A 27921-nucleotide genomic window follows, 5' to 3' on the forward strand; every position below is an offset into this window, starting at 1 on the left:
TTTTTTTCTTTTTTAATTTATTTCTGGGGAACAGTACCAGATGTAGTTTCTCCAACTGAATCTTGTAGGAAGAGAGAGCACAGTACTTAGCCAAAAAGCCTTTTATCTTTTTCTCACCTCAGACACTCTACCTTATCCTGAGGCACCCTTGCAGAGGTTCTCCATCTCTATCCCTGAAACTAACTTGCTGTGACCTAAAAATCAACTGTCTTTGGAAGGCTTGTTCATCAAAAGTTGATCCTCTACAGGTTTTGGTCACTTCCCATGAAGGTTTTATAATCTTGACAGATTCCTTTATTCCTACCTAAAGATCAGCAGACCGGCATGAGACTGACTTGCATACTTAAGATTGTATTTTTTTGGTTTTAAGTATTCCTAGGATGTTACTGCTGAAGATGAATAGATCACGCAGACACAGGTTGAGGTGTGGTGAAAGAAAGAGCAGAGTTTATTTTTCCTCCCAGGATTTATAGGCTTCTGACCATGGCCAGGGATTGGATGGTCAGGATAACACTTTCTCACTGCACTGGCCATGAGAGATGTCCATCACAAGACATGTAACAGAAAGAATGTACACATATCTATGTTTACAGTTACTGTCCTGGGAAAGTCCTTAGAAAGCTATGTTAGCAAGCTCAGAAGCTGAGTTTTCAGGGCGACACTAGGACAAGGTCAGCACCATCTGTGGAGGTACTCTCTCCCTTCTTATGTTTGTGAGTCTGGAAAAATATAACAAGTTAACAGTTTTTGGGGCTTGCTGGAAAGTGAAGTGCCTGTTACAAATTCTGATTATGCAACTCTTGGGAGCCCCTGTTATTAAACTACAGATACAGATCCTTACAGAGCTGTGGCTTTTGTGGTAGTGAGATGATAAACTGCTTGCCTTTTATGGCTGCTGCTGACTCCAAAGGTCTTTAGAGTGTGTGTATAGATACACAAATAGTGTAAATGTATACTGGGGGTGGATAGGAATTAATAGTAACTGAGAAACTTTAAAGGGGAATTTATAAGCTGAGAATATTGAATATTACATTTTAAATCATTTAGCCAGATTCTTCACAGCCTGTGAAACACTGTGGTGCTGTGCATAGAATATCATAATATCAAGAAGATTCTAGTTCTTTCCACTTTGTTCAGTTACCTTGAATATCATAGGTAAAGTGTTTGCCCCTCTGTGTTCTGTTTTTTATGCATAAAGCAAAAATTAATTAAAGTTTAGGTCCTGTGAGGAAACAATACTCTATAAAAGTGCTAATTACATTTCAGATTAAAATGAAAGAACAGTTTCATTCAGTCAACATCAGAAAGTATAATGCTTCAAAAATATTACTTTGGTAGGTTGTATTTAAAACAGACACTTTTTGAATATTTCACTCTACTTCATAGTTGAAGTGCCCGAAACCAAGTCAGTAACTATTACCTTGTGCTCCTGCTCAGTTTGTACACTTGAAATCAGTGTCTATTATCTAAGATTGGCGTTTTTTTTATTCTGTAATACTTCTTTTCAACTGCACTAGTGGACTCTTAAGGATATTAATAGATTCTTAAGTTTGAGGTCAAGGTCATTGAAAGAAAGCTTCACGAGAGACTAAAATTTAGAATTAATTTTTCCTGTGATACCTGTGATTAAAAGGTGTTTTTTTTCTTTTTCAACAGAGAAAAGACGAGACCCGCCAAATGGTAAGCTTTTTGCATGAATCACTGCATTTTATTTTTCCCTTCTGCTTTCATTTACTGTTTATGTATAGCTGTTTCAGATTTGTTCAGGACAGTCATGTAGTGACAAAGCAGTAAACTGGAGGTTACAGTATTCTTTTTGTTTCTGTTCTTTGGTATTTGTTTAGTTGTGGCTTGAGAACTTTGTGGCTTAGCTGGCATTTGTAAAGAATGTTTCTGGAGGAACATATTTTGTTGCAAGTGGGAGAGAGGGCCCTTCAGTTTAAACTGAGACGAAAACTTTGTACCTTGCATTTGCTGCTTGATCTTTACAATATGCATGTATAGGATCACTGCACAAAGTTTGTCCATTTGTCTTAATGGCAGGCATAATAATGATGGATTTAATAGAATATAATATTTCAATTTCAGTGTATCTGGCTAAATATGTAACATGGTCTTTCGGGTTTATGTCATATGTTCATCAAGAATTATTTGAATCTCCTTGCCTCTCAGGATCATGTCTCACTAACATGAAGATACAGGTTCCTCAGGAGATCCTCTTATTAAATTGATGGAAGGAATCAAACTGTGTATCAGTTTGATACAGAACTCTTTTACCATCCATTCTAAAATCATGAAAAAGGCACATCAATGAATATCAAGTTTGGTGGTTTTGATTTCTGAATTCACACTGAAGTTAAAAAGGGATTTCACCTGTCATATTTCTGTCATTGATCTAGATCATAGGTCATAGTATGTATCTGTGAGTGTGCTGCTTGAGCAAGGGTAGAGTTGCCTGGTCTTCTGAAATCTGCTTATGGCTTGAGGTCATAGCCTAAAAATTTGTTCTAACCAAGTCATTCAGGCATTTCTCTGTCGATCACCAAAATAGGTAATTCATAACTAATCTTGAATTATGATAACTAATGATTCCTTCTATATACACAGATAAAACTTCCCTCATATGAAATCCTCCTCAAAAAAATGGCTTTTTTTTCATAAACGCGCTTAAGTTTTGAGGAATGTCAGGCAATCATCAATTTAGGTCAGTCATTTTTAGTATAGATTAAACTTTGACTGAGCTGTTAAGTTTTGAAACACTTATAGTAATACCATATGTGAAGCTTTCTGAGCTTTCAGAAGGTTTTGACTGCTCTGTTCACCTAAACAGCACATCCCTGATAGCAATGTCTGCAGAGCAGATGAGAATTACATCAGTAGTGGTGATCATGTAGTAACACCTCCCACAAAAGATTTAGCCTTTGTCTCTGTTATAACACAATTTATTGGTCTAGTTTTCTATCCTTGAACAGAGTAAGATTTAAGAAAACTAAGACTGGAAAAACTTCTGTGCTTAAAATGTTCTCCATAACTCATGCTAGAAGACCTTGGGAACAATATTTTTCTGAGAAAAATTCTCTCATGCTAAACTTAGAGTCATTGTCCCTGTGCTGAATTTATCCTGAGTGTTCTGTGGAAGGCAGAGTTTATACTCAGTGTTTCAGATTTATAATCACTTAAAAGGTTTCAGCATCTGTTTTTTAATAAGCTGTTTCCCTGGGACATTCACATACTCTTTCAAAACCTGTCAAAACCTTTTCTGATTTTATCAAATTCTTTAATGCCTGGCTTCTCTGCTGATGAAAAGCTGTGTGGCTGTGTTCTCAGTAGTCACAGATAAGATGTGGTCAGGGCATGGGTTATAGACTCAGGTTGTTACACCCTACACACAGACTTCACATTTCAGTATTCAGAATTAAGACTAGAGCAGATACATAACTATCAGCATGTAACCAGAAGAAAAAAAAAATGCACCTGTTGTAATAAAAGCTAGTTTTTATTTTACTCTCTATATGCAGTTTCTTTTCAGAAATTCTGTTCAGGAGAAAAGCTAAAGCACCTCTTTTTTTTTTTTTTTTTTTTTTTTTTTTTTTGGTGCTGGGTCTTAATGCATTAATTGCTCTAAAACTGAAAAACAAGAACAGTCACATTTCTGTACTCACATGACCCATAGTTGAAATACTGTGAGGAATTTGGTTTTACTGGGGTTTGTTAGTCTGGGTTTTCTGCATACATTGAAGCTGCATGGAAAAAGCACTTGGTGTTTTGTATGACGTTTCCAATGGTAGGGATTTAAGATGATTTTTTTTTTTTTAGAATTGCAGGATTAAACTCAAATTGGCATTAACAGTTATGTAAAATGTTTTAGTCTGTAATTTCCTGGGATTTGTGTTCTACTCATTTGTAATAGCTAGGTCTCTTTATGCAAATAAAGAAGAATTACTGTGGTTGAGCTGACCTCATAGTGAAGTGCTGGATGAAATGAGGATTTGTCAGAGTATTAGGTTTTAAGGGAATCTTGAAGAAGAACCATGTGGCAGAATTTTGTTTCAGCTGTTAACTAGAACAGTTTGCATTTCTTGTAGGGCTGTCTGTAGTCTGGGACAGATACCTAGAGAGGCTCTAAATAAAATACAGACTAGAGTTAACATTTCAAAATGTTCTGTACAACATTTTCTGGAGCCCCTTCTGAAGATGTCACAGATATTGATAATAGTGGATGCTTAAAGCCACTGTACTGTCAGGTACTTCCTAATGATGAGCTGTATATGCCTCTCTCATCTTCGTTTATTGAGCTGTCTACACCTGCTGGGGAAGGTGCATGTTTAATGATGGGAAAAATTTTACTGGATATAAATATGGCAGTTCTAGAGGAGTACAGTTCTTTCCAAGGTTCTTTTATCCCTCGTGGACAGCTAAGGTCTAAACCAGACGGTAAGAAAAATTTTCATCTTTAAATTTTCAGTGACCTCATGTATGAATATTATTGTTAAGGAATCAGGCTATCAGTCCTTGATTTTAGCTCAGCTGAATAAAATTTTCGTTTGCAAATTGCTGCTGCTTTACATACAACTGACCATGTTCGGTTAGTTCAGGATTTTGTATACAAAAAGATGCATTTCAAAGACTATTAGAAATTGAGAGAAGAGTATCACCAACTTATTAGCATTATAAAGGTACCTGTTTCTTTTTTGAATGTCAGTACAGCTATTGAAACTGTAAATACCAATATAATAGGTGAAAATGGGCAGAATGTAACAGAAAATGTGACAGGTGATTAAAGTCAAGGTTAACTCCTAGTGGTTTTTGTTCTGTACTAAGGAAATTAAGACTTTAATTGTCAATTAATTCTGAAGATTTTACTGAACTTTATTATTAAGTTTAGAGTTGATAATACTTGATGATTAGTCAATTCAATTCTAGTAATTTTAAGTGAAACACTAACAATGCGAATTGTTTTGTGTAGACTTCTGTTGTCAATTTATGTTTTGGTATTCTCAAAGGGCAGTTGTCTAGATCAAAACATTTCTAGATAAAAGCATTTCAGCTTAGCAGGAAACATTTTAGAATTTTTTTTCATGCAGTTTCAATGCAGTTTTAATCTTGTTCTTTAGGATTCCTACAGGAGTGTTGGAATTTTTATGATGTTTTAGATGAGTTTTGTCTAGCCCAGGGTCATGTTTCTGTTCTTGTTTCTTGTCGTAGCCAGTACTAGGTGCTTCCCACTGAGATGTGTAGCAGGTGTCAGCTATGTTATCTGTTGTGTTGTCTATTTGTCCTTTCTGTTTTTTTATATTGGACTGTGAACATAAGGCTTGTTGGTTCTTTCTGAATACACTTATGAAAAAATAGTGTCAAAACAAGGTTCAGGTTTATCGAAGTCATTAGAGACATTTTTTTATCATTTGCCCAGTGAGACTGTGTCTTACTTTAGTTGATTTGCTAACCACTGGGTCCTAACTCCACAGGGAGGTAGGGAATGTTTTCAAACTGTTTCTTGCCAGACTATTTTTAAATGACCTGCTTAATCTCATTCTTCCAAAACTGAAATTACTTACCATTTTTGTCGGTTTCTTTAAAAATACACCTGTGTGTATATGTATGTATACATATGTATATATATGATAAATGCATAAATTGGCCCTTAGTATTTAAGTACTTCTATCACTTGCTTAAGATTAAGAGTTATCTTCTATCGAAGCCAAAAACCTGAGTGGAACCTGTGCTAGATATGTTCATTTGCTGGTACTACACAAGTAACATGATATTAAAATGCTAAAATTGGCAGGAGTATAATTCAGATGCATTTAAAATAACTAGAATAATAATTCAGAATTATTTTAATTAAGAACAAAGTTTGAGAACATAAATGAAACACACAAATTATGAATTGTATTTCTATTGCTCTTTTTACTGTCTCTGAAAGCTGTTTCTTATCTGGAACTTTACTGTTTTGAAAACTTGCCAAAGAGTAAGACAAAAAATCCTGAATAGTTCCACAGATACTGTCCTATATTTGAAGACAGTAGTGTGTCCAGAGCAGCCTTCTGAAGCTGTTGTGATGTTCAGGTTCTGTGTGTGCTGGCAGAGGGCATTCCCACTTGGGGCTTGTTAGATGAAGATTCTGTCTCCTGAAAGATCAGTTTAATGTGCTACCCAGGTAATGGCCTGCTGGCTCTTAGGTTTAACTGTTTATGAAAGTCACATCTTTGATCCTGTCTAGGATGTAGCCATGTTGTATCTTAATGTATCTCATCATTCCATGTGTTCTGTGCATGTGGCAAAAAAAGTTGTAGTTCAGAAAATATTCCTGTTTCTCTGCTCTAGCAACTTTTTTTTTTTTTTTTTATCAAATATCTTAGTTTATGCATCTGACATTCAGAACCTTTCTGGATGCATGTGGCATGTAGAGCTACACCTAGAGTACAGGTATTCTACAGCTCAAAAACAACTCCCAAAGTTTGTGGATTGAGCATGGCATTGGTAAAACACAGCAGTAAAAATCCTGTACTTGACTTCCACAGGTCCAAATCTACCAATGGCAACTGTTGATATCAAAAACCCAGAAATTACAACTAACAGATTTTATACTCCACAAGTCAACAATATTTCATATACCAAAGAAAAAAAGAAAGGAAAAACTAAAAAGAGAAGATTGACGAAGGCAGATATTGGAACTCCATCTAATTTCCAGTAAGTATGTTCTCGAGTTAGAGTTTGGTTTTGAATGGGTGGGATTTTTTTTTGTCTGAGGTGGTGGCCTGGGGTGATGTTGGCATTTTGCTTTTCTGATTTTTTTTTTTTTTGTGTGTGTGTCAGTTATGCTTGAAAGTGGCCAACTCTTAAATCTGTGTAACCCGAACTAAGTAAATGCTAGCTTATGCACAGATGAAGATTTTCCTGCAGCTGTAAACAAAAAGTAACTTGCTATCCAAAATCAGCTTAGAAAACACTTTTGCTGCATAGAGGTGCCTTATTGAAGTTGTCAGCTCAGTGGACACACACATTCATCCTCAGTGGTCAACTCTTCAACACTGTGATTCTTACACCTGTGCATATTTAGCTGTGCATTATCATGTGAAATACATATTTGGGTCCTGACTTGTCATAATTGCCAAAATTACTTGCCATCATTTCATCTTTGTCTTTCTGTTTACAAACTTTTTCTGATGTGTAGGCTGGGACCTGTATCTTGTGATGAAAGTACAGCATACACCCTTCAGGAATTTTTCCTGTTGTCATTTCTTACGTATCTTTAATCTTTTGGAGTAGTTAGGGTGTATCACTTTAAGCTTCACTTTCATGAAACTTGGTTTTTATCACTTTACTCAATTAACTGTTGCTTTCATGAACATTAATTGACATAATAATCTTCTGCCTTTTAAAATAAATGTACTTTATTTGCTGAAGCAACAGGAATTTGAAGAGCTTGAGTTAGTTACAGGAGAGATCCATTTCTGTGAAGCATGAGAAAACCAGTGTGATGCTTACATGCCAAGTGAATGTCTTATTCTTTTGAACTGGTGTGATGCATCATTGCACTGATGTGTTTTCCCAGAATAAAATTCCATTAAAATAATATTCACATTACTAGTTACAGTGACATTACTTCAGAGTGTTTTGAGACAGTGCTCTGTGGAATGGGATAGTGGATGGAACATAAGAGGTGGGCTAAAACACTTCTCTTAACAGACTCTGTGTAGAAAATTCAGGCATCAGGCTTTTTCTTACTGATCTGAGTATCAGTGAAGTGCTGCACGTGTGTCACACTAACACATTAGTCACATTATTGAACGGAAAAATACAGGAAAAGAAGGAAAAAGAAAACAAAAATGAAGAGTGCTTAGTAGCTGGTCACTGTTGTGATGATGTCTACTGATGCAGACTTGAGCATATGCAGACAAAATTTGCATTACCCTGTCATAACCTCTGTTTGGAATTTGTGGAAGGGGTTGTGCAGCAGCATAGATAAAAAATTATTTTGAGACATTGTTTACATATCAGATTGTGACCTAGAGAAGCTGAGAGTAAGATGATAAAATATTTAATGATATTCAAACAAAAGACACATTTCAGTATCATTAAATGTAACATTAAATTGTAAATTTATTGTTACAAAAGAAGTCCGTTGAAAGTCTTTGTGGCTTAAGGTCTATTTAAGTTTCCTGTAGAGTGCAGCAGCTATGTGTCATCTTATTCTGTAAGATACTTTAATTGCTGGTTTTGTACAAACATATGGAAACTGGTACTTGGTATTGTTGGGCAAATAAGCCAGTAGGATAACTTGTATCACTTGTGCTGTGATATGCTGTGATACTTGTGAAGACCAACATGGTCACTGTTTATGCCAGATCAAAGTTGCAATTGGTGGATGAAATTTTTAAATGCCTTTTATTAGACAGATGTAGAGTTTCAATGTTTTGAGAAAAAAGGCAACAATCTGTACTCAGCATGAATGTAACTTATTACATTCATGCTGAGTACATGTATAGAAGAATGTATACATTCTTCTAAGTAGCATAAGACCTGGGGTTACCTGGTAAGTGTATTTGCACTGAAAAGATCTGAAAAAGTGTGTTACAGTCAGTGTGTACAAGTAATTTATCATATTCTAAAAGGGTGAAAAATAAATGAAAAATAATGCTAGAACTATGGCATATAAAACTTTAGTGGCAATTAGGTGCACTAAATTCTGATTTGTACACTCACAGCCTCTTAAAAGAGCATCCCAAGTTGCATAGATGTGTGTAAAATTATATTATATATTTATATGTGGGTAAGATTATATTATTGGTAAACTAATGTCAACTTACATATGCCAGGTTAATACATTGTGATCAGCTGTGAGACCCTGTTGGGAAATGCATGTCTAATTTATGTGAAGCAAGCTGTAGTTCACCATTCAAAATCCTGTAATTAACAAATCATCCCATATTCTGGTAGTTTGGTAGAAGCATTTAAGTAATTGGCAAAATGGGGACTTTGGTTTCCTTTTTAATGGCATAAGGTCACTTTAAACCAGGTCTTCTACTTTTCTTGCTTCTTAAAATTAGCTAACTAGTCATAGTTATACCAAAACCTAAACTGATCATTTTACTTCAGTATTTTAATGAAGAAAACTTGTGCTGTTGATAAAAACAGACCCAAGCAAGAATAGAAGGTCTGTTGTGCAAGGCACTGTTTAACAGCAGCCAAACAGTCTTTTTAATTTAGCAAGCTAAGCCTAGACTTCATTGGCTACTAACAGCTCACCTGGTGTTTTTTATAACTCCGAGTTGTACTTCCTGAAAACTGTATCTTGCTTCTAAAAGTCACTCTATGTGAAAAGAATCACAAAACATGGAGTCCTGGTAACATGAGGGCCCTCTTTTCCATATCCAGTGGCAGTATCATGATGTAACTTGGAGGGGCACAAAACTGGTCTGTGTTCTAGCTGGTTATAGCATCACATAAAATAATATTTTAGTAGCCACATGAAATAGCTACTAGATGCTTAGGAAGATGGCAGCTGAAAACAGTCCTGACTTATCTTGGAGAGATGTGAGTGGGAAAGGGCTGATAGGAGAGCACCCAGTGGTGATAGGGAGGAGGAGGTTTTCCAGTTGCATGGCACTGAAAAATTTGGCAGTAGGTCTTCTTGATTTCTGTGCAGTCCTTCCATCATTATCTATATGCACCACAGGGTGGCATGAAGCCACCATGTTTTGCCACAGATTGTAACCTAAGGAGAGAAATTATCTACTTGGTCTTCTGGACATGAGACAAAAAGTGAAAGTAAAGAGGTTTTACTATTCCATTCTCAGGTGGGGCACTGACAAATAAGAATTGCTTAGAAGCTGGTAGTGATCTCTGGTTGTCTTGGTGTCCTCATATTTTAGTTAACAAGATCTTTTTTATGCTGATTAAATGGACTTTTTTGCTTTTTTAGACACATTGGACATGTTGGTTGGGATCCAAACACAGGTTTTGATGTAAGTAATTTAATAAGTTACTGAAGACAATGATTTAAACTTTAGAGTCTTTTTGCATTAAAGATTTGCATTAAGAAAAAGTTAATTGTACAATTACATAGTTGTAAATTGGGATTTTTTATGATGTGATGTAAACAGATGTTGGAGTAGAAGGGAATAGGCAGGAGGAGTGAGGGGGGAAAAGACTCAAAACTTTCAGTTTTTCATGCAGGGTACTTACCCCTCCTAAAGTAGTACTTTCTAACTTGAAAGGTTGATTCAGAGACAGATAGGTCACCCTGCTGTTCCTTGTAACTATATGGTTTGTGGGTATTTTTTTCCCCTAATACAAATGATATTTTTAAAATATCTCCACATTCCAAGCTACTTAAAACTAATCTATCTGACTTGCAGGTGAACAACTTAGACCCAGAACTGAAAAATCTGTTTGATCTGTGTGGGATTTCAGAGGCTCAGCTAAAAGACAAAGAAACTTCAAAGGTCATATACGATTTCATTGAAAAAACAGGAGGTGTGGAGGCTGTTAAAAATGAACTGCGCAGACAAGGTGGGATTCTTTTTATTTCCACATAAAAATTAACAGGGTATTTTTTACCTTAAGGATTAAAGTAGAAACTGTTGATGGTGAGCAGTTTTTGATTCTCATCTCTGGGCTTCATGTCACTGCAGTTGCACTGGATCATGTCTCCACACTATACACTATGTAAAAACATTTTTGCATGATCCATGAGAGTACTTGTCCCCGAGGAGTAAGGACATTTATGCCAGTTAAGTAATTTCCAGTGGCACTTAGTCTGAATGCAAAGCTACCCAGTATGTTTGATACAGATTTTTCAGACTGTGTACATTAAATATTTATTTATAATCTCAATCTTGCAAGTAAATTCAAATATTGTAGGCCATAATGCTAATGTCAGTTTTAGTGGTAGTAAGTAGATGCCTGGCACATACATATGCTGCCCGTTTACCCTGGCAGCACTCTGTAGAGAGACTTCAAACAGCAACAGACCTTCAATTTTTATATTTCTTAAAATTAGGGTTTTTTCTAATTTGAAATTTAAAAAACTAGTTTTGAACTAGTTTTGCCTCTGCTGCAAAAAAATTCTCAAATACTCTGCTGCCTGCCTCACCTTTAAATGTGACCCCAGCTGATGCATTATCTAGTGGAAGATAGCAAGTCAGTTTAAAATACACTGCCGGTATCAAACTTTCAAAAATTTGCCTAGAGATCTTCGTAAGAATGTATCTAAGGTGAAATTATAGCAGTTTGAAAGCAGTGGGTAAATTGTTCAGTGACTGAAGAGATACAGAATCAGGGTACAATGACTTGTTACATTTATTCCTTAGGTCCCCCTCGGTGGAGTGGTATGTACTTGAGCTGGTGTCTAATCACATGCTTCAAAGTATTCATGCTGTTGTGTGATTTCTTTCCTAGATGATACTTTAGTCTGCACCTGTTTGAATGCAATACTAAAAATTATGTTCCAACTTCCTAGTTAAACTTCAAGCAAAACTCCCAATTACAATTTTTTTGCTCAGTAAGAAATCTGTCAGCTTCTATATAGAATCTTAACTCTGTTTGAAATGTTTACAGGGTTGTTGATCCCAGATTGCTAACTTCAAAACTAGATTGAGGAGACTTGCCTTGGAGTCTTATTACTAGCTTAAAATATTTTTTAAATGCCTATTTTTCTATTTTGTACATGTTAACTTCACATTATGGCCATTTGCATGTATGCAATTAAAAGAAAAACTGCCTCATCTATAATATGCATGATGATAATCTACCTCTGTGCTTTTTGATAGAGGTAGGTAAAATACTCCTCCAGTATTTCAGTGGGTTTATCCACAATTGTGTTATTTGATGTATGGGCTTCACTGCTGTTTGAAGTGTTCTTTCTCAACTGAAAAACATTTTTCTGTGTTTATTGCAAGAATTTCTGTGCTTACATATTCATCCTGCTAGGATGCTGGCTAGAGAGTTGCAGACAAGTTATTCTCCTGAGATGGAAATTATTTTCCTGTTTTTTCTGCCCTTTCCTTAGTTTTGGTACTGGTGGTTGTTTTTTTGGTGTCACTACCATCTATAGACAATTATTCAAACTTTATTGTTAATAGCAGTGTACAGGTTAGTGTGCATTTATAAAAAAACCTAAAATTATTTTCTTGCTTTGTTTGTACCACCTGTTTTAGGGGGAAGGGACAGAGGATAAGTTAATGGTGCTCTTCCTTGCTGCTCCTCCCTCATTTCACTACACTTGAGTGCAAAATGCTGGTTCTGCAGATGGGATGTGGCATATCTCTCTAGTTATAATGTGAATAAACCGTTTCCCCACTGGAAAACCTAAACCTTGTGTTCGAAATCTAGGAACAGCTGAGACTCTGGAGCCGTGAGCACACCGAGTATCTCCTCAGTATCACAAAACCCATCTGTAGTGCTTGGCAGGTTGTTACACCTGGTAATGCCGCCCTCCAGTGGCCTTGAACTACAGCCATGTCAGCCAAAAATGGCAGGTTTTAAAATCAAGAACGTTGGCAGTATATCTCTTGGAAAATACATGGCATTTCAGAGGCAATTCTCTCTGTGGTGCTCTTTTGAAGGGGTTGGAAAAAAACCCAGCTCGTGGACCTTAAGAGCATAATACATGATTTAGAGTAGTATCTTTAAAGATGAGTAGGGAAGGAGGCATTGAAGTACTAGTGACTCCTGCTTCCCCACAATCCCATTTTTATGGATGTTCCCTTCTCTATGCCAGTGCAGCCAGTCTGCTTTCTTTGCAAATAATGTGAAGGGGATAATAGAAGGGGTAAAGAACTATCTTCTTGAGTGTAATACCCTTTTTGTTATAAAGGCATGTGAAATCAAACATGAATTTTCTTAGTTATATGATGGCACCTGGATTATTAAGTAATTATGTATAGCAACCACACAACCTCAAGTACCATGAGTCATTAGATGCTTAATGGAAGAGGAAATGAAACAGTGCTATTCAAAATGCCATTAGCAGAGCAAGTACATTTCAAGGCCACTTCACAGAGAAATGATCCTGTGTGTAGCCCTAAAGTTGTTTCCTTTTGACAGCCCCTACCATAAAGACATTGTTGTAAGTAATTTTCAGTAGGAGACTGAAGAGTCAGTTTGTGCTGCATTATAATGCATTAGTTGGAGGAGATTGTTACTAGAAGATACTGCTTCAAAAAGTGCTTGCTTCTTTAATTACCTAATAAAATAATGGATAGATTGGAAAGTGGAAATTCTGTATTTTACTTTAAGTGTATTTTCTGAAAAGTTTTTCTATTTTGTTCTGTCCTAGCTCAACAAAATTTTACAAGATTCTTATGAATTTTAATCAGTCATTTTATGTATTGCACCTGCTTCCTGCAGTGGTTGACTCTTACAAAATGCACAACTGATATGATACACAACTATGTTTAGCTTGATTTGCCCTATAGGCATAGCTTATATTCAGCTGTATCCAGTTTAATCCAGAATTGGTAAAATTTGCACAGGCACAGAGATCCTTGCAAAAGGCAAGGCCACAGCCTGTGTTCTTTTTCTGCTGGTGTCTGAAAGACTTAGAGGTGTTGAGCAGCAGGTAATTCAAAGTTGTTCTGTTTCATTTCAGCTCCACCTCCGCCACCACCGTGCAGAGGAGGACCCCCTCCACCTCCACCTCCCCCTCCCCATAGCTCGGGCCCTCCTCCTCCCCCTGCTAGGGGCCGAGGGGCACCACCTCCACCTCCTTCAAGAGCTCCCACAGCGGCACCTCCACCCCCACCTCCATCTAGACCTGGTGCAACAGTGCCCCCGCCTCCTCCCAACCGGATGTACCCTCCACCACCTCCAGTGCATTCCTCATCTGCACCATCCGGCCCTCCTCCGCCCCCACCGCCACCAGCAAGTGGGTCATCTGTTCCTCCACCCCCTCCGCCTCCTCCACCCCCTCCTGGTCCTCCTCCACCACCAGGCCTTCCTTCGGAGGTTGATCACCAGCTTCCAGTTCCTGCGGGAAACAAAGCAGCACTCTTGGATCAAATCAGAGAAGGAGCTCAGTTAAAGAAGGTAGAACAGAACAGTCGACCGGTGTCCTGCTCAGGAAGAGATGCACTGCTAGACCAGATACGACAGGGTATACAGTTGAAATCTGTGAGTAAAAGCTGTTTCTCATCCAGGTCCCCTTGGGACTTGTAAATGCAGAATGAACAGTAAAGTGTGGCTCTGCTTTGGGGGCTGGATTGTAAGTTTTAGAGTTTTTGAAGCAGTCCCTTAACAGTAGTACTGAGAAAATGCAAAGAACACACATCTGCTACAGATGAGTCTTGGTGCAAGAAATTACCCTTTCAAACTCATTTTGCACTTTTGAGTAAAATCTATAAATCCTACAATTTGTACAGTCTACAATTTCTACAATCCACAAATGGTGATGCCATAGTGTCATGGCTGTACAGAACTTTTGCAAGAATTATGAAAGATTGCTGCTTTCCTGACTATACAGTAAAATAATCTAAACTGCAGGGGATGAGTTTAGGAGTAGTGGTAGTGGAAGGCAAACACTAGATTTATTAGTTTGTTTTTATTTTCATCCTAAAATGGACCTGTATTCTGCAAATACTGAGGGCTTGTGAGAAGGTGGCTGCTTGTGTTGCTACAAGTGCTGCCCATAAGAGATGCCATAGCTGTCCCTGCTGCAGCACAGGCTATTACTGTTTCTTACTGATGCCGCTGATTATCTTAAAAATAATTTCTTAAAAACTATATTGCCTGCTATGCTTATTTTTACCACTCCTCTGCACTCAAGGCTTTGGCTGTAAAAAGTGTAAGGGTGTGTTCATATTTATATGCCATTAGAGGTAGGCATTATCCAAGTTAATTACTTCAGAAGGGATTATCGGCCCAAAGCAGTCTCAGTTTACAAACCCAAACAATGAAAAATATTTTGTGGTATATACATACCAAAGATAAAATAAATAATGGTTATGCAGCCACACAAGTCATTCCTGTACAGCCATATTACGAAGCTTTCCTTTAGATGAGTACCCACTTCATCAGAGCTGAAATATTTAACTTTGGGTATAGCTAACTACTGTTCAGCTATATGGTAAAAAAGTTGACTTTTCTTAATAAAGATTTTGCAGTTTGAGTTAAAGGAACAAGCTGTTCCACACTTTCTTCTGGTGGAAAATAAACTCATTAATCATAAAGGAAGTTTGTCTCAAAATACAGAGGTTCTGTTTTACTAATTGCATCTTTCTGTTGTAACCTTTTTGTTCCAAGGTATCTGATGGTCAGGAGAGTGCACCACCTACACCTGCACCCACCTCAGGAATTGTGGGTGCGTTAATGGAAGTTATGCAGAAAAGGAGCAAAGCCATTCATTCTTCAGGTGTGTCTGATGGAATTTTTCTGACCTCATGGTGTCAAGTTTTCAAGACTTAACACTTGTGTTTATCACAAAATACTCCTGGAGAAAAGCATGAATTCCAGCAGGTAGAGCAGGGTAGAATGCTCTTGGCAGTGCCCTGGCAATGGGCTGAATGATTCCTTCATGCTGCTTTGAACTACTGGGCTATAGCAATTTGCAGTAATCCTCGATTAAGTTACTAAGCAGGGTTAATATACTGCTTATATCTGTATATAAAGATATATAAGATAATAATATAAGATAAAACATATATGCTTTATCTTATAAAGGTTTTGTTGTTGTTGTTGCAACTGACTTGTTTTCATTTACTAGCTATCTGATGAAATAAGCTGTCAAAAGATTTTGGAAGAAAATTTTTGATGTTTTCTGTTTGTTGATGCTAAATCTCTTGCCAGTGTTCAGTTCCTGTGCTGTGGTTCCCAGTGGGCTTTGGCTGCCACCTCCTGGATAAGGAGCAGATATTCAGTGTTACTTGACTAGGCTTCTATTGGGACCGAACCAACTTTCCAAAGAGCTGAGAGAAATTAGGGCTGCAAGAGGATTTGCATTTCTCAAATACCAGCTTGTAATAAATTTAGTTCAGTAGTTGCAATGCAGCTGTTTGGGTACATTTCTTCTGTCTAGGCTTTGATACATTTCTAGAGCTTGCCTTGATATCAAAATTGGGTATTCAGTCTGCAGAGCATGTCACCAAGTGCAGTATGGTTTGTTGATATGCTGCCCTATTTAATAATTGACAATTTTGGTACTTAATATAAACTAAATACCTGAAGTGAGTTAAATACAATGTTTTCTTATGGGAAGGAAATGCTCTTGTCCAACAAATAAGTAGTTTAATTTTAACAGGCTATATTTTTTTAAGTATGATGTATATAAAAAAAGTGGAAGGCTGAATAAAGTCAACAAACATTGACTTTGAAGTTGATATTCATTACACAGCTTTGAATATTCCAGTATCCATGATGGTCTTTAGCTCACCAGACCTTTTTTTGGGGACTGTTTTTTATCTGCTTGTAAAGTAAACAAATTCCATTATGTAGTAATGCTGGGGAGGCAGTTCTTACATTCCAGGAATTAATCTGTTCCTGAAGTTTAACAGCCAGTCTGGAACATGCTGGCTACTTGCACATTCTTTAAGAAAGAGTAATAAGTAGTAACTGTTAAATGAGAGCTTCTGATTCTTTTTCTCTAGAACAAGACACTTTTTTCCTACATGAGGAAAAGAGTAAGAGAAGAAGAAGAAAATTAGATTTAACTTCCAGCTAGTAACTGTCTGAACTGGATGTCATGTCTAGCAATCTTAAAATGGGTATTGCTAAACATATTGTCATGACAACCTTGAACTGATCGTTCTCTTTTCAGAAAATTGTGGCAGAAATCAGTAATACTTTTATCATGTTAATTCTGTGCATGCAAGTGACTTTCTTTTCCTATCTTGCAGATGAAGATGAGGATGAAGACGATGAAGAAGACTTTGAGGATGATGACGAATGGGATGATTGATCATATATTATTATATATATATTTTTTAAGGTGAATGATATACTAAACACTGCTTTCTGTCTATGGATTCTGTAAAATTATCATGTAAATGTTCTACCAATTTTGCTGTATATTTTTGTTGCCTTTTGCTTTTTTATTAATCTGTGCAATACCTCATTTAATCTGTAAAGGTTTGTCATAATCCTCTACAAAGCTACTCCCTGTTAATGTGTGCAAGTTTACACCTGGATGATCATGTACATGTGAATACTTTCCATTCCATCAATAAGGGAGTTTAAATGTAATATGTGAGACTGACAAAAACCTTAATGTAATTTAGTTATAATGCAAGAAGGAAAACACTATTTTCATACCCTACTTTTTCTGTATCTAAATTTTCTTATTAAAGCCTAGTATAGCACTATGTTCTTTAAGTGATGCAGCTCTTAGTTTATTTAGCCCCTTGATTTCAAATGCAATGCTATATGAATGTTGAGGCTGGTTTATACGATTGCATGGTTTCAAATACATCAAAACATTGCAGTTCAAATCTTAGCAGTGTGCTTTACATAACAGAAAAGCACTACAGAAATGCAGAGGTAGTTGTGAAAATTACCTTGCCCTGACTATAGTACTGACTGCTATGAACAGCAGTAGTAATTAAATTCTTCAACTGGGGACCTCTATCTAAGTTAAACAGGGTGGCTCTATATTTTCATAGTGGTAATGGCAACTTTGATGCAGACAGGTTCAACTTTTGGTTGGTTTGTTTTGTTTTTGGGACGGGTTTCTGGGGGATTTTTGGGTGGTTGGGTTCTGTTGGTTGGCTTTTTATTTGGTGGATTTTTTTTTTTTATGGTGGTTTGGGGGTTTTTTTTGTTTGTTTTTTGTTTATTTGGTTTTTTTCTTCCCCGCTCTTACTTTCAGAATGAAAATATCTAAATTACTGGGGGCTGCACTGGAGGCTGGCAACTGATTTTTAAAATCAGTTTTTTGTGGTTTTTTTAGGCTGAAGGGCTGCATTTAAGGCTTGCTTCAATAGCATTTAATTACTTTTTAAAATTTGTAGGACATTGGTGTACTAATAAACACAAGTGGTATTACTTTGCAGTCTTTGCTTTATGGTACACAGCAGATGCTGAAACACCAATCCTACATCCTGTAGGTTGGAAAGTCATTAACTCAGAATTACACACTTTGGATAAGTACTGAACTTAATGGCATTATTTTGTCTTCATATGTTGGCTTTAAGACCGAGGGTTGTGATGAAGATCAAGAACCTGATTCACAAGAGTAGTATTTGAATAAGTAGACAATAAATGGGATTTTCATTTCACAGCTTGCACATTTATATACATTGTACTTTGTAGTGCAGTAAACATTGGCACATCTGCCTATTATGAAATACTAATCTATGCTATGTGGGTATTTAATATCTGCAGCATTAATTACTGTACTTACTGTAATTTTCAGGTAGAAAACCTTTTTAAAAACCACATTATCTGACACAGAATGTTTAGTTAAGTCAGTTACATTTGGAGTGTAGTTAATACATAGTGTCCTGGGTCTTTGACTGTAGTCAGGGTATCAAACGAAATTTAAGTTATCAGAAAAGTATTGACTGAAACCCAGTGTTGACCTGATCTTGACAGGCTGGACCTGCATGATATGGCTTGGATTTCTAACCCAATTATAACCTAGTCTTTAGCAAATTAATTTAGTTGTAGGAGGAGAAAAGAAAGTTGCTGAAAAGTAGTGGGAGAGGTAAGGTTGTAGTTAAATTATTCAGAGGATGCTAACTTCCTTCCAAGGGTAATTTAAGCACATAACTTGAGAAAAAATTTGCCAAGTGGTCTCACTTTCTTGCAGTAACTTTCACATTGGCCTCTGCTGCTGGAAACACTTCCTGCTAGCTTTGCTGCTGTAATAGCTTGAGCTTTGGATCAAGTGCAAGTGCAGCCTGGTGTAGCTAATGGCAGTGGAGTTAAGGAAAATATTTGTATGGCTTTCATATAACTTCTGGCACTGCACTCTTATTTTTATTGCATATAGGGCGTTCTAAAATTAAGCAGATGAGGCCTAGAGGTTTTCCTAACATGCTACTTACTAGATATGTTTAGCTGTTTTGTTCCCAGAATTGGACTTTCTGTAATATAGTTCATAATTAAGCATCACAGTTCATTAATCAAATTTCTATTCTGGATTTTAGGAGCTCTGAAGTTGCATTATTGAATAAAACTTTGATTTGTAGATACTGGCCAAAGAAAGTTTTTGGGTTTTCTATTTCTTCATACAAAAAGTACACTCACACCTGTGGTGTCCAGGTTAATATTTACTTTCAAGTAGTGTTTGTTCATGATTAATTTCAGGCATAAAGACTGTGACGACAGTTAAGTTAGTCATAGCTGCATGCTTCAGCACTCTGCCACTTGCACTCCGAGCAGAAGACAGCATTTCATGATACTGGTGCATTGTTGCTAAACATTGTAATGAAGGCCTCCTATATATTCTGGTTAATTGACTGTCCAGATAGCCTTAGCAATTAACAAACTAGCATGAGGCTTTTGTATCTCAACACTCTATGTGCATAGACAATATCAGCTAGCCACTTGTACGTATGAAATTCGTAAGAACTTCTCAATCATTCAGTTTTCCATTTATCAAACTGAAATTTTTAGTATGTGAATTTTTGAAATGTACAGTGAATAGGATGTTGCACTGGTGGCAATTCATCATGAAGCATAATAAAATTAATTTGACCCAACTAGTGTAAAACTGTGTGGTTTTTAAGTGCTGATTGCGGCACAGGTTTTAAAATAGATCTGTAGATTGATTACACACTTTAAAAGTGACTTTGGTCACCTGGCCAAGTTCACAAAGCAGTAAATAGCCACTGTCAAATCGCAGTAGTTTCATGTCTCTGGAAAGTTGGATTGTGCTGTTGAGTAAACACAATGAGTAAGAATGTGACACCCCATCCTCCTGGCAGATCTCTCCGCTGCTAAGCAGCTTCCTTGGAAACAGCTACTGCTGCAGGCAAGTGCAATAAACCAGCAACATTTCAAGGTCAAACAAACGGGATCATTAATAAACATTCTAGAAGTTCTAAATAATTAATTCTAGTCAGTGAATGCTCTAACTTAACCTGGGTTATACAGATGTAAATCCTTGTCCTGCATGTTACGGAGTTTGAGTTCAGGATTCTTCAGAAGTTTGCTTCTCTCTCCTAAAGCATCTGAAGAATCCAGCATTTCAAGCTGTCACCTGGTGTACACTAGGTTTTGAGGTTTAGTGCTTATCTGATTTCTAGGCCTTAAGTGTGAGGCAAAGTTGGAATTGTTAATTGCAGGATGAGCTGAGGTATATAATAATTTCCTTTCCACTTCATAAGCAGAAGGTTAAAATATGCTTTTGAAAAGAGGCTTTTTTTTATTTGACAGTAGTCACTTTCCCAAGTAAGTTTCTTGTAAAGAGGAAAAATGAGGAAAGTTCCTATTGCTTTTAAGACTGTTAGCATTCAACTGCAACAGCCTTTATCTAATCATTAGAGGAATTCTTGGTCTAATTAAAGTTCCTGAAGCTTAAGTACAGTGATAAGCAGCTTTATTTATAGAAAAGTGAAAATGGTTTAGGGGAGCTTAGAAGATACTCAGCCTTTGTCTCTCAAAGGACCAGAGTTACCCTCTAGCGCTGCAGTAAGGACTCCTGTTGCTATGTATTTGTTTACTGCCTGGAATTCTCTTGTGAGTGAGAAGATGGAAAGGATGGGGTAGTAAGAGCTAGAATGTGAGCTGGGGAGGTTTCATATCCGTGTTCTGACTACCTTGTCAGTGACTCTAGCCTGTCGTGTCTAAGACAGTCTTTGAAAGTTGGAGGATGTTCATCCAGTTGTGAAGGAGCCTTTTTGGTTTGTTTTTTTTTTAATTGCCAAATTGCTGTGGCTTGTCTGCTATATTGAGCTTGAAAAATTAAAAAAAAAAATTGGTTGCTTGAATTTACAGGTTTGAAAACAATTCAGATACATGTTGAGAAATAGAATCATTGCCCAAATATAATTAGTGGGATGTTTTTCTGACAAATTTTATTTTATGCTGAATTTTACAGAATTTGCAGGTGTGACCTGCTAAAATCAATTAGACTAGTAATTTATCAGTTTCTCAAATTTTTCTCTAACATACTTTTAAGTAATAACTTCAGTACTTACCCATCTATAAGCAATGCCTGAAATTAAGAAGTTTGATATGTTACATTTATTGTGGGTTTTGGTTGTTTTTTCCATCTATTAGTATTAAGAAATTTACTTTAAGGCCTTTTATTCTTGTGCTCTAAAGGGTTTTTGGAGACTCTCTGGAGTGAAATTCTTGAGCCATTACTTCATGTGCGTGCTTTTTCCTCCCTGAAGCTTAATCATCTTGAGTTTGGTTACTTGTGCAGTATGAATTCTGAATTTATTACCTAAGGACTAAATGAGGGAGTGCAAGTTTTGCTTAAAAAAACACCCATTAGCAGCATTATATATTTGTACATACCACTTTGGGAACACAATGAAATCTGGTGTTTAAAGCTTAAGAAATAGGATAATGGTTGTATCATATATCAGTCACAAAGTATTTGCTTAAATGACATTGGCAGGAACACAGAATTGTGGATTGGTTCTTCTGGATGTTGATGTCAAAAAGCAGGGAACTGCTGGAGCATCTGAGCTGGATTTGGAGCACTTTATTGGTAGATGGGTCATTCCCAGATGCTCAGGATACAAGGAACATGGACGCACAAACTGTTGAAAAGCTTGCACATTTTCTGTTCTCTTTCTTTCTGGATAATACTACAGAGCAGTAGTCCTTTGGACCAAAACAGTGCTTATTTAATAATCGAGAAGAAATAATCCTCAGAATGTAGTCATTCAGACTATGGCTCTCCAACTGTCAGCAGAGAATCTGGCTTTATTTTTAAATTCAAAATGAAATGGGAAAAACAGACTACACCAAATTAACATCAAAAATGTTTTCTGTGGTTCATCTCCTGTGTATGAGTGTGAAAGGCCCATAGTTAAAGCAGAAATCTGCTAGACAGTAGTAGTCTTTTTCACCTGTAGTAGCTGCTAGTATCTAATCCCTAGAGAATATGTTACTGAAACTCACCTGCTGCCTCCAAGACAGGTAAGAAGTGTAGGAATTTTTGGAGAGCAAAGCTCTCTCCTGCCAGTTGTGTTCACAGTGCTCAGGCCTGCAGCTAGTAGAGGAAAAAGAGTATGAAATAATTCTGTAATGTTAAAAGATCCCTTTTGTGCTGTAGTATCTTCTGTGCTTGCCCTATAGGAGCTGGGATACTCTCCTGACTCACACTCATGTCCTGCCTGGATAACCCAGATGTTGCCACATCTCAGCCCTTGCTACTTAACCATTCTTGTCTTCATTAACAATGCCCCTAAACTTCTGGGTAGAAATACAGCTTAACAGCACATGGCTATTGTTTAGCACATTTCAAAGGAACAGTTGTCCTGATTTGAATTCTTTGGGAAAAAAAATGATCTTATCTATGTACCAAGGTGAAGGACAGCAGAGATCCTAAATGATCAGTTGGGAAGACACTGTGCTGGTTGCTCTCATGAGCACTGTGAGAAGTGGGTGGAAAACAAAAAGTCTACAGTCTTTCTTTGGTACTGGGTACATTGCCTGGTTCATTGTGTGTGCTCACTCTCCTGGCTGCAAACCTCAGGAAGCCATGCACACCTTGGCAGCAACCAACGCTAATCATCATCATTCCAACATTTTATATATAGGATATGCATATATTTATTTGTATATAGGATATGCATCCTTGGTCAAGCTGCCTGTTCAGTCTAGAGATGGTACCTGGATTGGGAATGAGCTCAGATCAGATTCCTTGTACTTTGTGCTCTGGATGATAGGTTTTACCTGAGTTGCCTTCAACTGCGTTGCAGTTGGGAGGATTTGATGAGTCCTGTGTATTCTGTCAAGCAGAAGTGAAATGTCACAGTGCTCCCTTGTAGACACAAGGTATCTTTGTTTTCTAAAAGGCTGTAATTTCAACCTCCTGACTGAAATCAAATACTGTGGTAGATCAAGTTGTTAGTTGCATCCCTTGTGTTTTCAGTCAGAACAGCCTTTCTGTTGCTTTTAAAATCCTCCAGAAGAGTGATGGAATATGAAATCATTACAGTATGGAAGCATTACAGATCTTTGTAGTTCTTGACTTTCCACCTAAACTAGATTATATGCTGCCTTCTGTCCTTCCCCAAGCCATTTTCAGCCTCTTAGGGCTTGTGATCAAATATTCCTTCTCTGCCTAGGTAGAACTAGTGCCTTCTGAAGGACAGAGAAGAGTCAAGCTGTCAGTACATTTGCTGTCTTGTCCATTCTTTGCCATAAAACAAATTCAGGTTGCTAGCAGGAGGACAGAGTCCTGAATGAAACTGCTGCTGTGTGTGACAGAAGCATCTTGTGTAACCTCAAATAGGTTCTCTGTTGGTGCTTGTTTGAAGGTGACTCCACGGAGTCATCAGGGCAGATTGTCTGCACAGGGCATCTCGGCAGTGTGTTCTGAAAGTATAGAGAACAGCGTGGGGATCGTGTCCCCTACACCAGGCCCCATGGCCCAGTGCTCAGGAGGGGTAGCTGTGCTCTCTCAGAAACGTGTGATGTGTAACTGAGCAATAGGGGATTCAGCTCAAAGTGGAATCCTGCATTTGTCCAACTCAGTCACTCTTCTGACCCTTACTCATCTCCACCCGCTGCAATGAGCGTGTAGATGCTGAGCAGGTGCCATCTTGTACTCCAGACACTTCCATGCAGGTGTTTTAACTGAAACCAAATCTGGCTTGCTCTGTGCCTCAGTTGCTCGTTTGTCTAACAGTGCTAATAGCACAATGCATATAAATACATCTAGTCCAGACATGTACTGCAGTCCAGACGTGTGACACTTAAAATATTTTTAAATGCCATTTCCATGTTCAAATTTAGTTATCTCAGTTCTCAGAACAAAAACATTAGGTAAGACTTCTTCATTTCCACAAGGTCTGGTTTTCAGAAACAGAAGCCATTTTTAAGCTCTCAAAATGAAAATCAAAACAACATGAACCATGTCTGTAGAGCAGTTAATCTGAGCAGTTTGATTACTTGTAGGTGCAAATATTGGGTCATGCTCTAGTGTTGCATCAAACTGGTTTTCAATTTAATATTTTGGAAACCCAACCACAGCATGCAGTTCCCCATGGATTTAGTTTTAATAAACTAGAAATGTTTTAATATACTGTGTGAAAGACAGGAGGTTTGGGACCTACAGACTAGTTGCTAATCCCTTGGTTTACAAGCCAGGTTTGCAGCACAGCGCGCATCAGGAGCACTTCACTGTGAGTGACGGTGTCAGAAGCTTAACTGATCCCGAACAGGGAGTCCTGCAGCGCTGTGTGGGCAGCCCTATCGTATGGCTGTGCCCAGGCTGCACCAGGCTGCCTCCCTGGCTGCCCACCAACAGCCACACATTCCTCCCCAAACAGGTGAAAATCGAGTTTCATGGGCCTGAGTCATTTTAAAATCACTAGAATTGTGGCTTCTCCGACTGCCTGTAGGTCTGCAAGGTCAGAGGTGCAGCAGTGCTGCTGCTGTGCTTTCAGAAAGTGCAGGGCCCTTGGAAGATTGGAAGTACAGAAGGCATTCTGTTTATGGCTTAGATTTACTGCAGCTCTGTGTGTGCTGGCTTCTGCTGGTTTCGTCTTACTGCCTCGTCTGTCTCTGTCACCTCGGTTTGAAAGGGGCCATCCTGTTTTCATCAGGGTGCACGTTACAGCTCTGACTTGGTTAGAGGAAAGGCAGCCAGTAGCTTTGAAGCGTGTGATAATATTTTTGCTGCTGGATGATAGTCACATTATATTCCCCAGCCTCTTGGATCATCATGGGACATTAGGAGAAATTGTGACAGGATGTGGCTGAAGTCAGATTGATTTACTTTCCTCTATTAAATTTCTTTTTTTACAATTTGCACTTGATAACTACTACAGCCGTAAGGTAAAAATGTGTCAGCTATTGCATCTGAACAACATGAACCTTGCTTACTTAAAAAACTTTAGGACTTGCATACATTTTTAGATTCCAGCTAAGATTTTATTAATCTTTCTGCATAATTTTCAGTGGACAGCTGCACTGTCAACATGGAGACAGAGAAGGCTTCTAAGAAACACAAGGGCAAGCGCAGCTCTTTAAATCTGACCTCCTGTTTTATCCCTATGAAGACGGGCGCTTATTTAGCAGCATCTATATTGTTGCATTAAAGAAGGAAAAACGAAACAAAACCTTTGTCCATTGTGTTGCTAATTTGAGTGAAACTAGCAAAATGTTTCTGCCCTACACAATTTCTTAAGGTCTTGCTGAGCAGAAGCTCATAGAGGTACTAACACCAAGTTCTTTTACTTAGTTTAACTATTGGTTGTTCTGTGCATGCATGTGCATGCTGTTGGGATGTCCTGGAAACAGCCAGGATGGGAGCCCTGCAGCAGCAAGGGTACAGTTGTACTTCCCTAGCAGTAGTCTCAGTCCCAGAGAAGAATATGTGTTTAATTGGTTTGATACTTCAACCACAGGAGTAGAGTTAACAATCTGCAGAGAGTGAGTCCCTGTAGGATTCATAGTGGCCACTGTGCCTTAGCTAGCTGTGCTGTCAGGTTGTCTCTGCATCTCATCCCTGCTTCTCTCAAGTGTGAGCTAGCTCAGAGGAGCACATAGCTGATGCACAAGGTACAAGCTTACACTGCAGATGGGAGCATCTGAAGCAATCTGCACAGTGTGTACAAAGCCCTGTTCACTCTGCTGTGGATTGGCAGAATTCACAGGGCAAAACAAAGGCAGGAGTTAGAGTTCAGAAAGGATTTTCCAGGCGATCTGAAGCAGTGCCCCATTACACAGAAGGATGTCAGTGGGTATCAAGAGTTCCACAAGTTCTTGCTACAGTTTTGGTGGTTCTTGCAAACTGGCAAAACATTGCATAGTATCAGGAGTCATTGTTAGGCTGACCAGAGGTTGGAGCTGTATAGAGAACATAGCTCTGTGGTACTGGAGAAGGCAGTTTTAAAAAAGGCTGATTCTACATGCTGCACTGTATTTACAAAATTCTACTGATAGAGAATTTTTATTACCAGAACAAGCCTATTTTGTCCCCCTAGTTACAATTACATATTTTATATGCAGTGCAGGTGATTATGTAACTGTTTTCTAATAAAATCTGTAAGAAAGATTTTTAGAATACAGAACAGAAGCAAATCTATATTAAAAATGCTTTGTGAATTTTTTGCTTTTGAGAAATCAATGCTGAAGAACATTTATTTAGATTCACAGTGGAAGTTTCAGTTTTATCTTTATATACCAAGGAAGCCTCTCATGTTTATCACATTTCCAGCTGTTGTCCCAAACACAAGCTTGTTATTGGGTGCAGAGCACCAATTCACACTGAGATTAGGTATTTCTATTTTTTATTCAAGTTTGTGCAAAGTAGGGAGCTGGGACGTAACTCACAAAAGGCTGGCTTCTCAATCATCAGAGCTGCATGTTATTTATACATTTTAACAAAGGCCTCAGCATTCATTGGTTACAGATTGCATAACTTTTTCATTAATTAGTGTTGAAACTCCTATTCCCAAGTTATGTCTCTCATTCTCATGCTAATTAGTCGGCATGCACAGTTGTTCCCTCCACTGGAGTTGGGTTCATTTTGAGTTGGTGGTCAGGATCTCCCACTGCTGGAATTACCTTTCCCCCAGTTACTGCTCAGTTGTGCTGACTTCACTCCTGGTGGCTCTTATCCAAACAGTCCATTCAGCTTGGGACTGTCTTCCCTTTCCCTTAAAAGATTAGTTCAGCACACAATGTTCACAATGCAATTGCTTAATCATAACTACCCATCTCTAGCTGCTGACTAGCAACAGAAAAAATTGCAGTTTGATTCAGATTTTGGGGGGCTTGGATCTTGAGGGGCTTGATACCACGACCACAAGGACACATCCCTTTACCTGAAACACAGTGAGGGATGTCAGTTGAGGGATTGTGTGATATATACTAGGAGAGAATATCCTTTATCAGTAGTGAGACATAAGATGAAAAGATGTATTATCCTTTGTTTTGGTTCAGAGCCAGTGGGAAGGAAAAAGCAGCTTGATGAAACTTTGATTCAGACTGTCTTCATGGATTAGGCTTGGGTTTTCTTACCTCAGGTACTTTCCTCTTCCATTATCCAAATAATGACAGATGAGGATTAAAGAGGAAAAGGTTGCACGGTGTCTTTTGATATAAAAATGTGGACTTAAGCAGACATGTGAGGAAAGGGTTGATGCTGATGAGAGCCCCTAAGCCCAAGCTGATAACATTTGAATCACACTGGTTATGTCTCCAAGAGAGTTATTAAACAGACAAATGTCCCAAAGCAAACGAGAAAAAATCAAGCATTTTCTATGCAAAACACTGCAATGAAGGGAAGGGTCAGCAGAAGAAAATGGAAGGGATAGAGCATATTCCTCCATAATTATGAAAGTGGTAATCAGAGGAATGATGAGACATATGGGAAGAAAAAAGAAAAATTGGCCACAGTCAAGCTTTTCTTGGTGCTGTACAGCATGGAGGCCAGGCTGGTGAGAAGGCCCTTCAAGTGAGAAGTCAGATCACTGTCAGGATGGTGCTCACCTCTGCCCCACTGCAAGGTGATCTTCACACACTGCTTGGGGGAAAAGCAAGTAAAATCCTAGAGTCATAGAGCCTGAGCTGGAAGGGACCTTAAAGAGCATTTAGCTCCAACCCCCTGCCAATGGACAGGGACACCTTGCACTGGATCAGGTTTCTCAGAGCTCCATCCAACCTGGCCTTAAAGATTTCTAGGGATGAGGCATCCACAGATTCTCTAAGCAGCCTGTTCCTGTGTTTCACCACCCTTACCCTAAAGAATCTCTTCCTAATTTCTAATCTTAACCTGCTGTCTTTCAGTTTGAAGCCATTCCCCTTGTCCTGTCACTGCCTGATCTAGAAAAGTCCCCTCCAGCCTTC

At 38.0% G+C, this 27921-nt stretch overlaps 1 protein-coding gene across 3 annotated transcripts in view; it reads left to right on the top strand.

The window, feature by feature from the left end:
• The window catches only part of WASL (WASP like actin nucleation promoting factor), a 56749-nt gene extending 31576 nt beyond the window's left edge, over positions 1 to 25173 (top strand). For 2 of the 3 annotated variants that reach the window (XM_015628044.2, XM_015628045.1), the window contains exons 5-11: positions 1657 to 1680; positions 6525 to 6693; positions 9929 to 9971; positions 10365 to 10518; positions 13598 to 14118; positions 15247 to 15355; positions 16836 to 19640. In XM_015628044.2, coding sequence (XP_015483530.1) covers positions 1657 to 1680; positions 6525 to 6693; positions 9929 to 9971; positions 10365 to 10518; positions 13598 to 14118; positions 15247 to 15355; positions 16836 to 16897 — 1082 coding nt within the window. In that variant the 3' untranslated portion in view covers positions 16898 to 19640. Of the gene's footprint in view, positions 1 to 1656; positions 1681 to 6524; positions 6694 to 9928; positions 9972 to 10364; positions 10519 to 13597; positions 14119 to 15246; positions 15356 to 16835; positions 19641 to 25026 lie in introns of those variants that run through there. The other variant, XM_033514428.1, reaches the window with a different exon arrangement.
• The last annotated feature ends 2748 nt before the right edge of the window (positions 25174 to 27921 follow it).

Source organism: Parus major, chromosome 1A, assembly GCF_001522545.3.
Source record: "Parus major isolate Abel chromosome 1A, Parus_major1.1, whole genome shotgun sequence".
Classification (NCBI taxonomy): Eukaryota; Metazoa; Chordata; class Aves; order Passeriformes; family Paridae; genus Parus; species Parus major.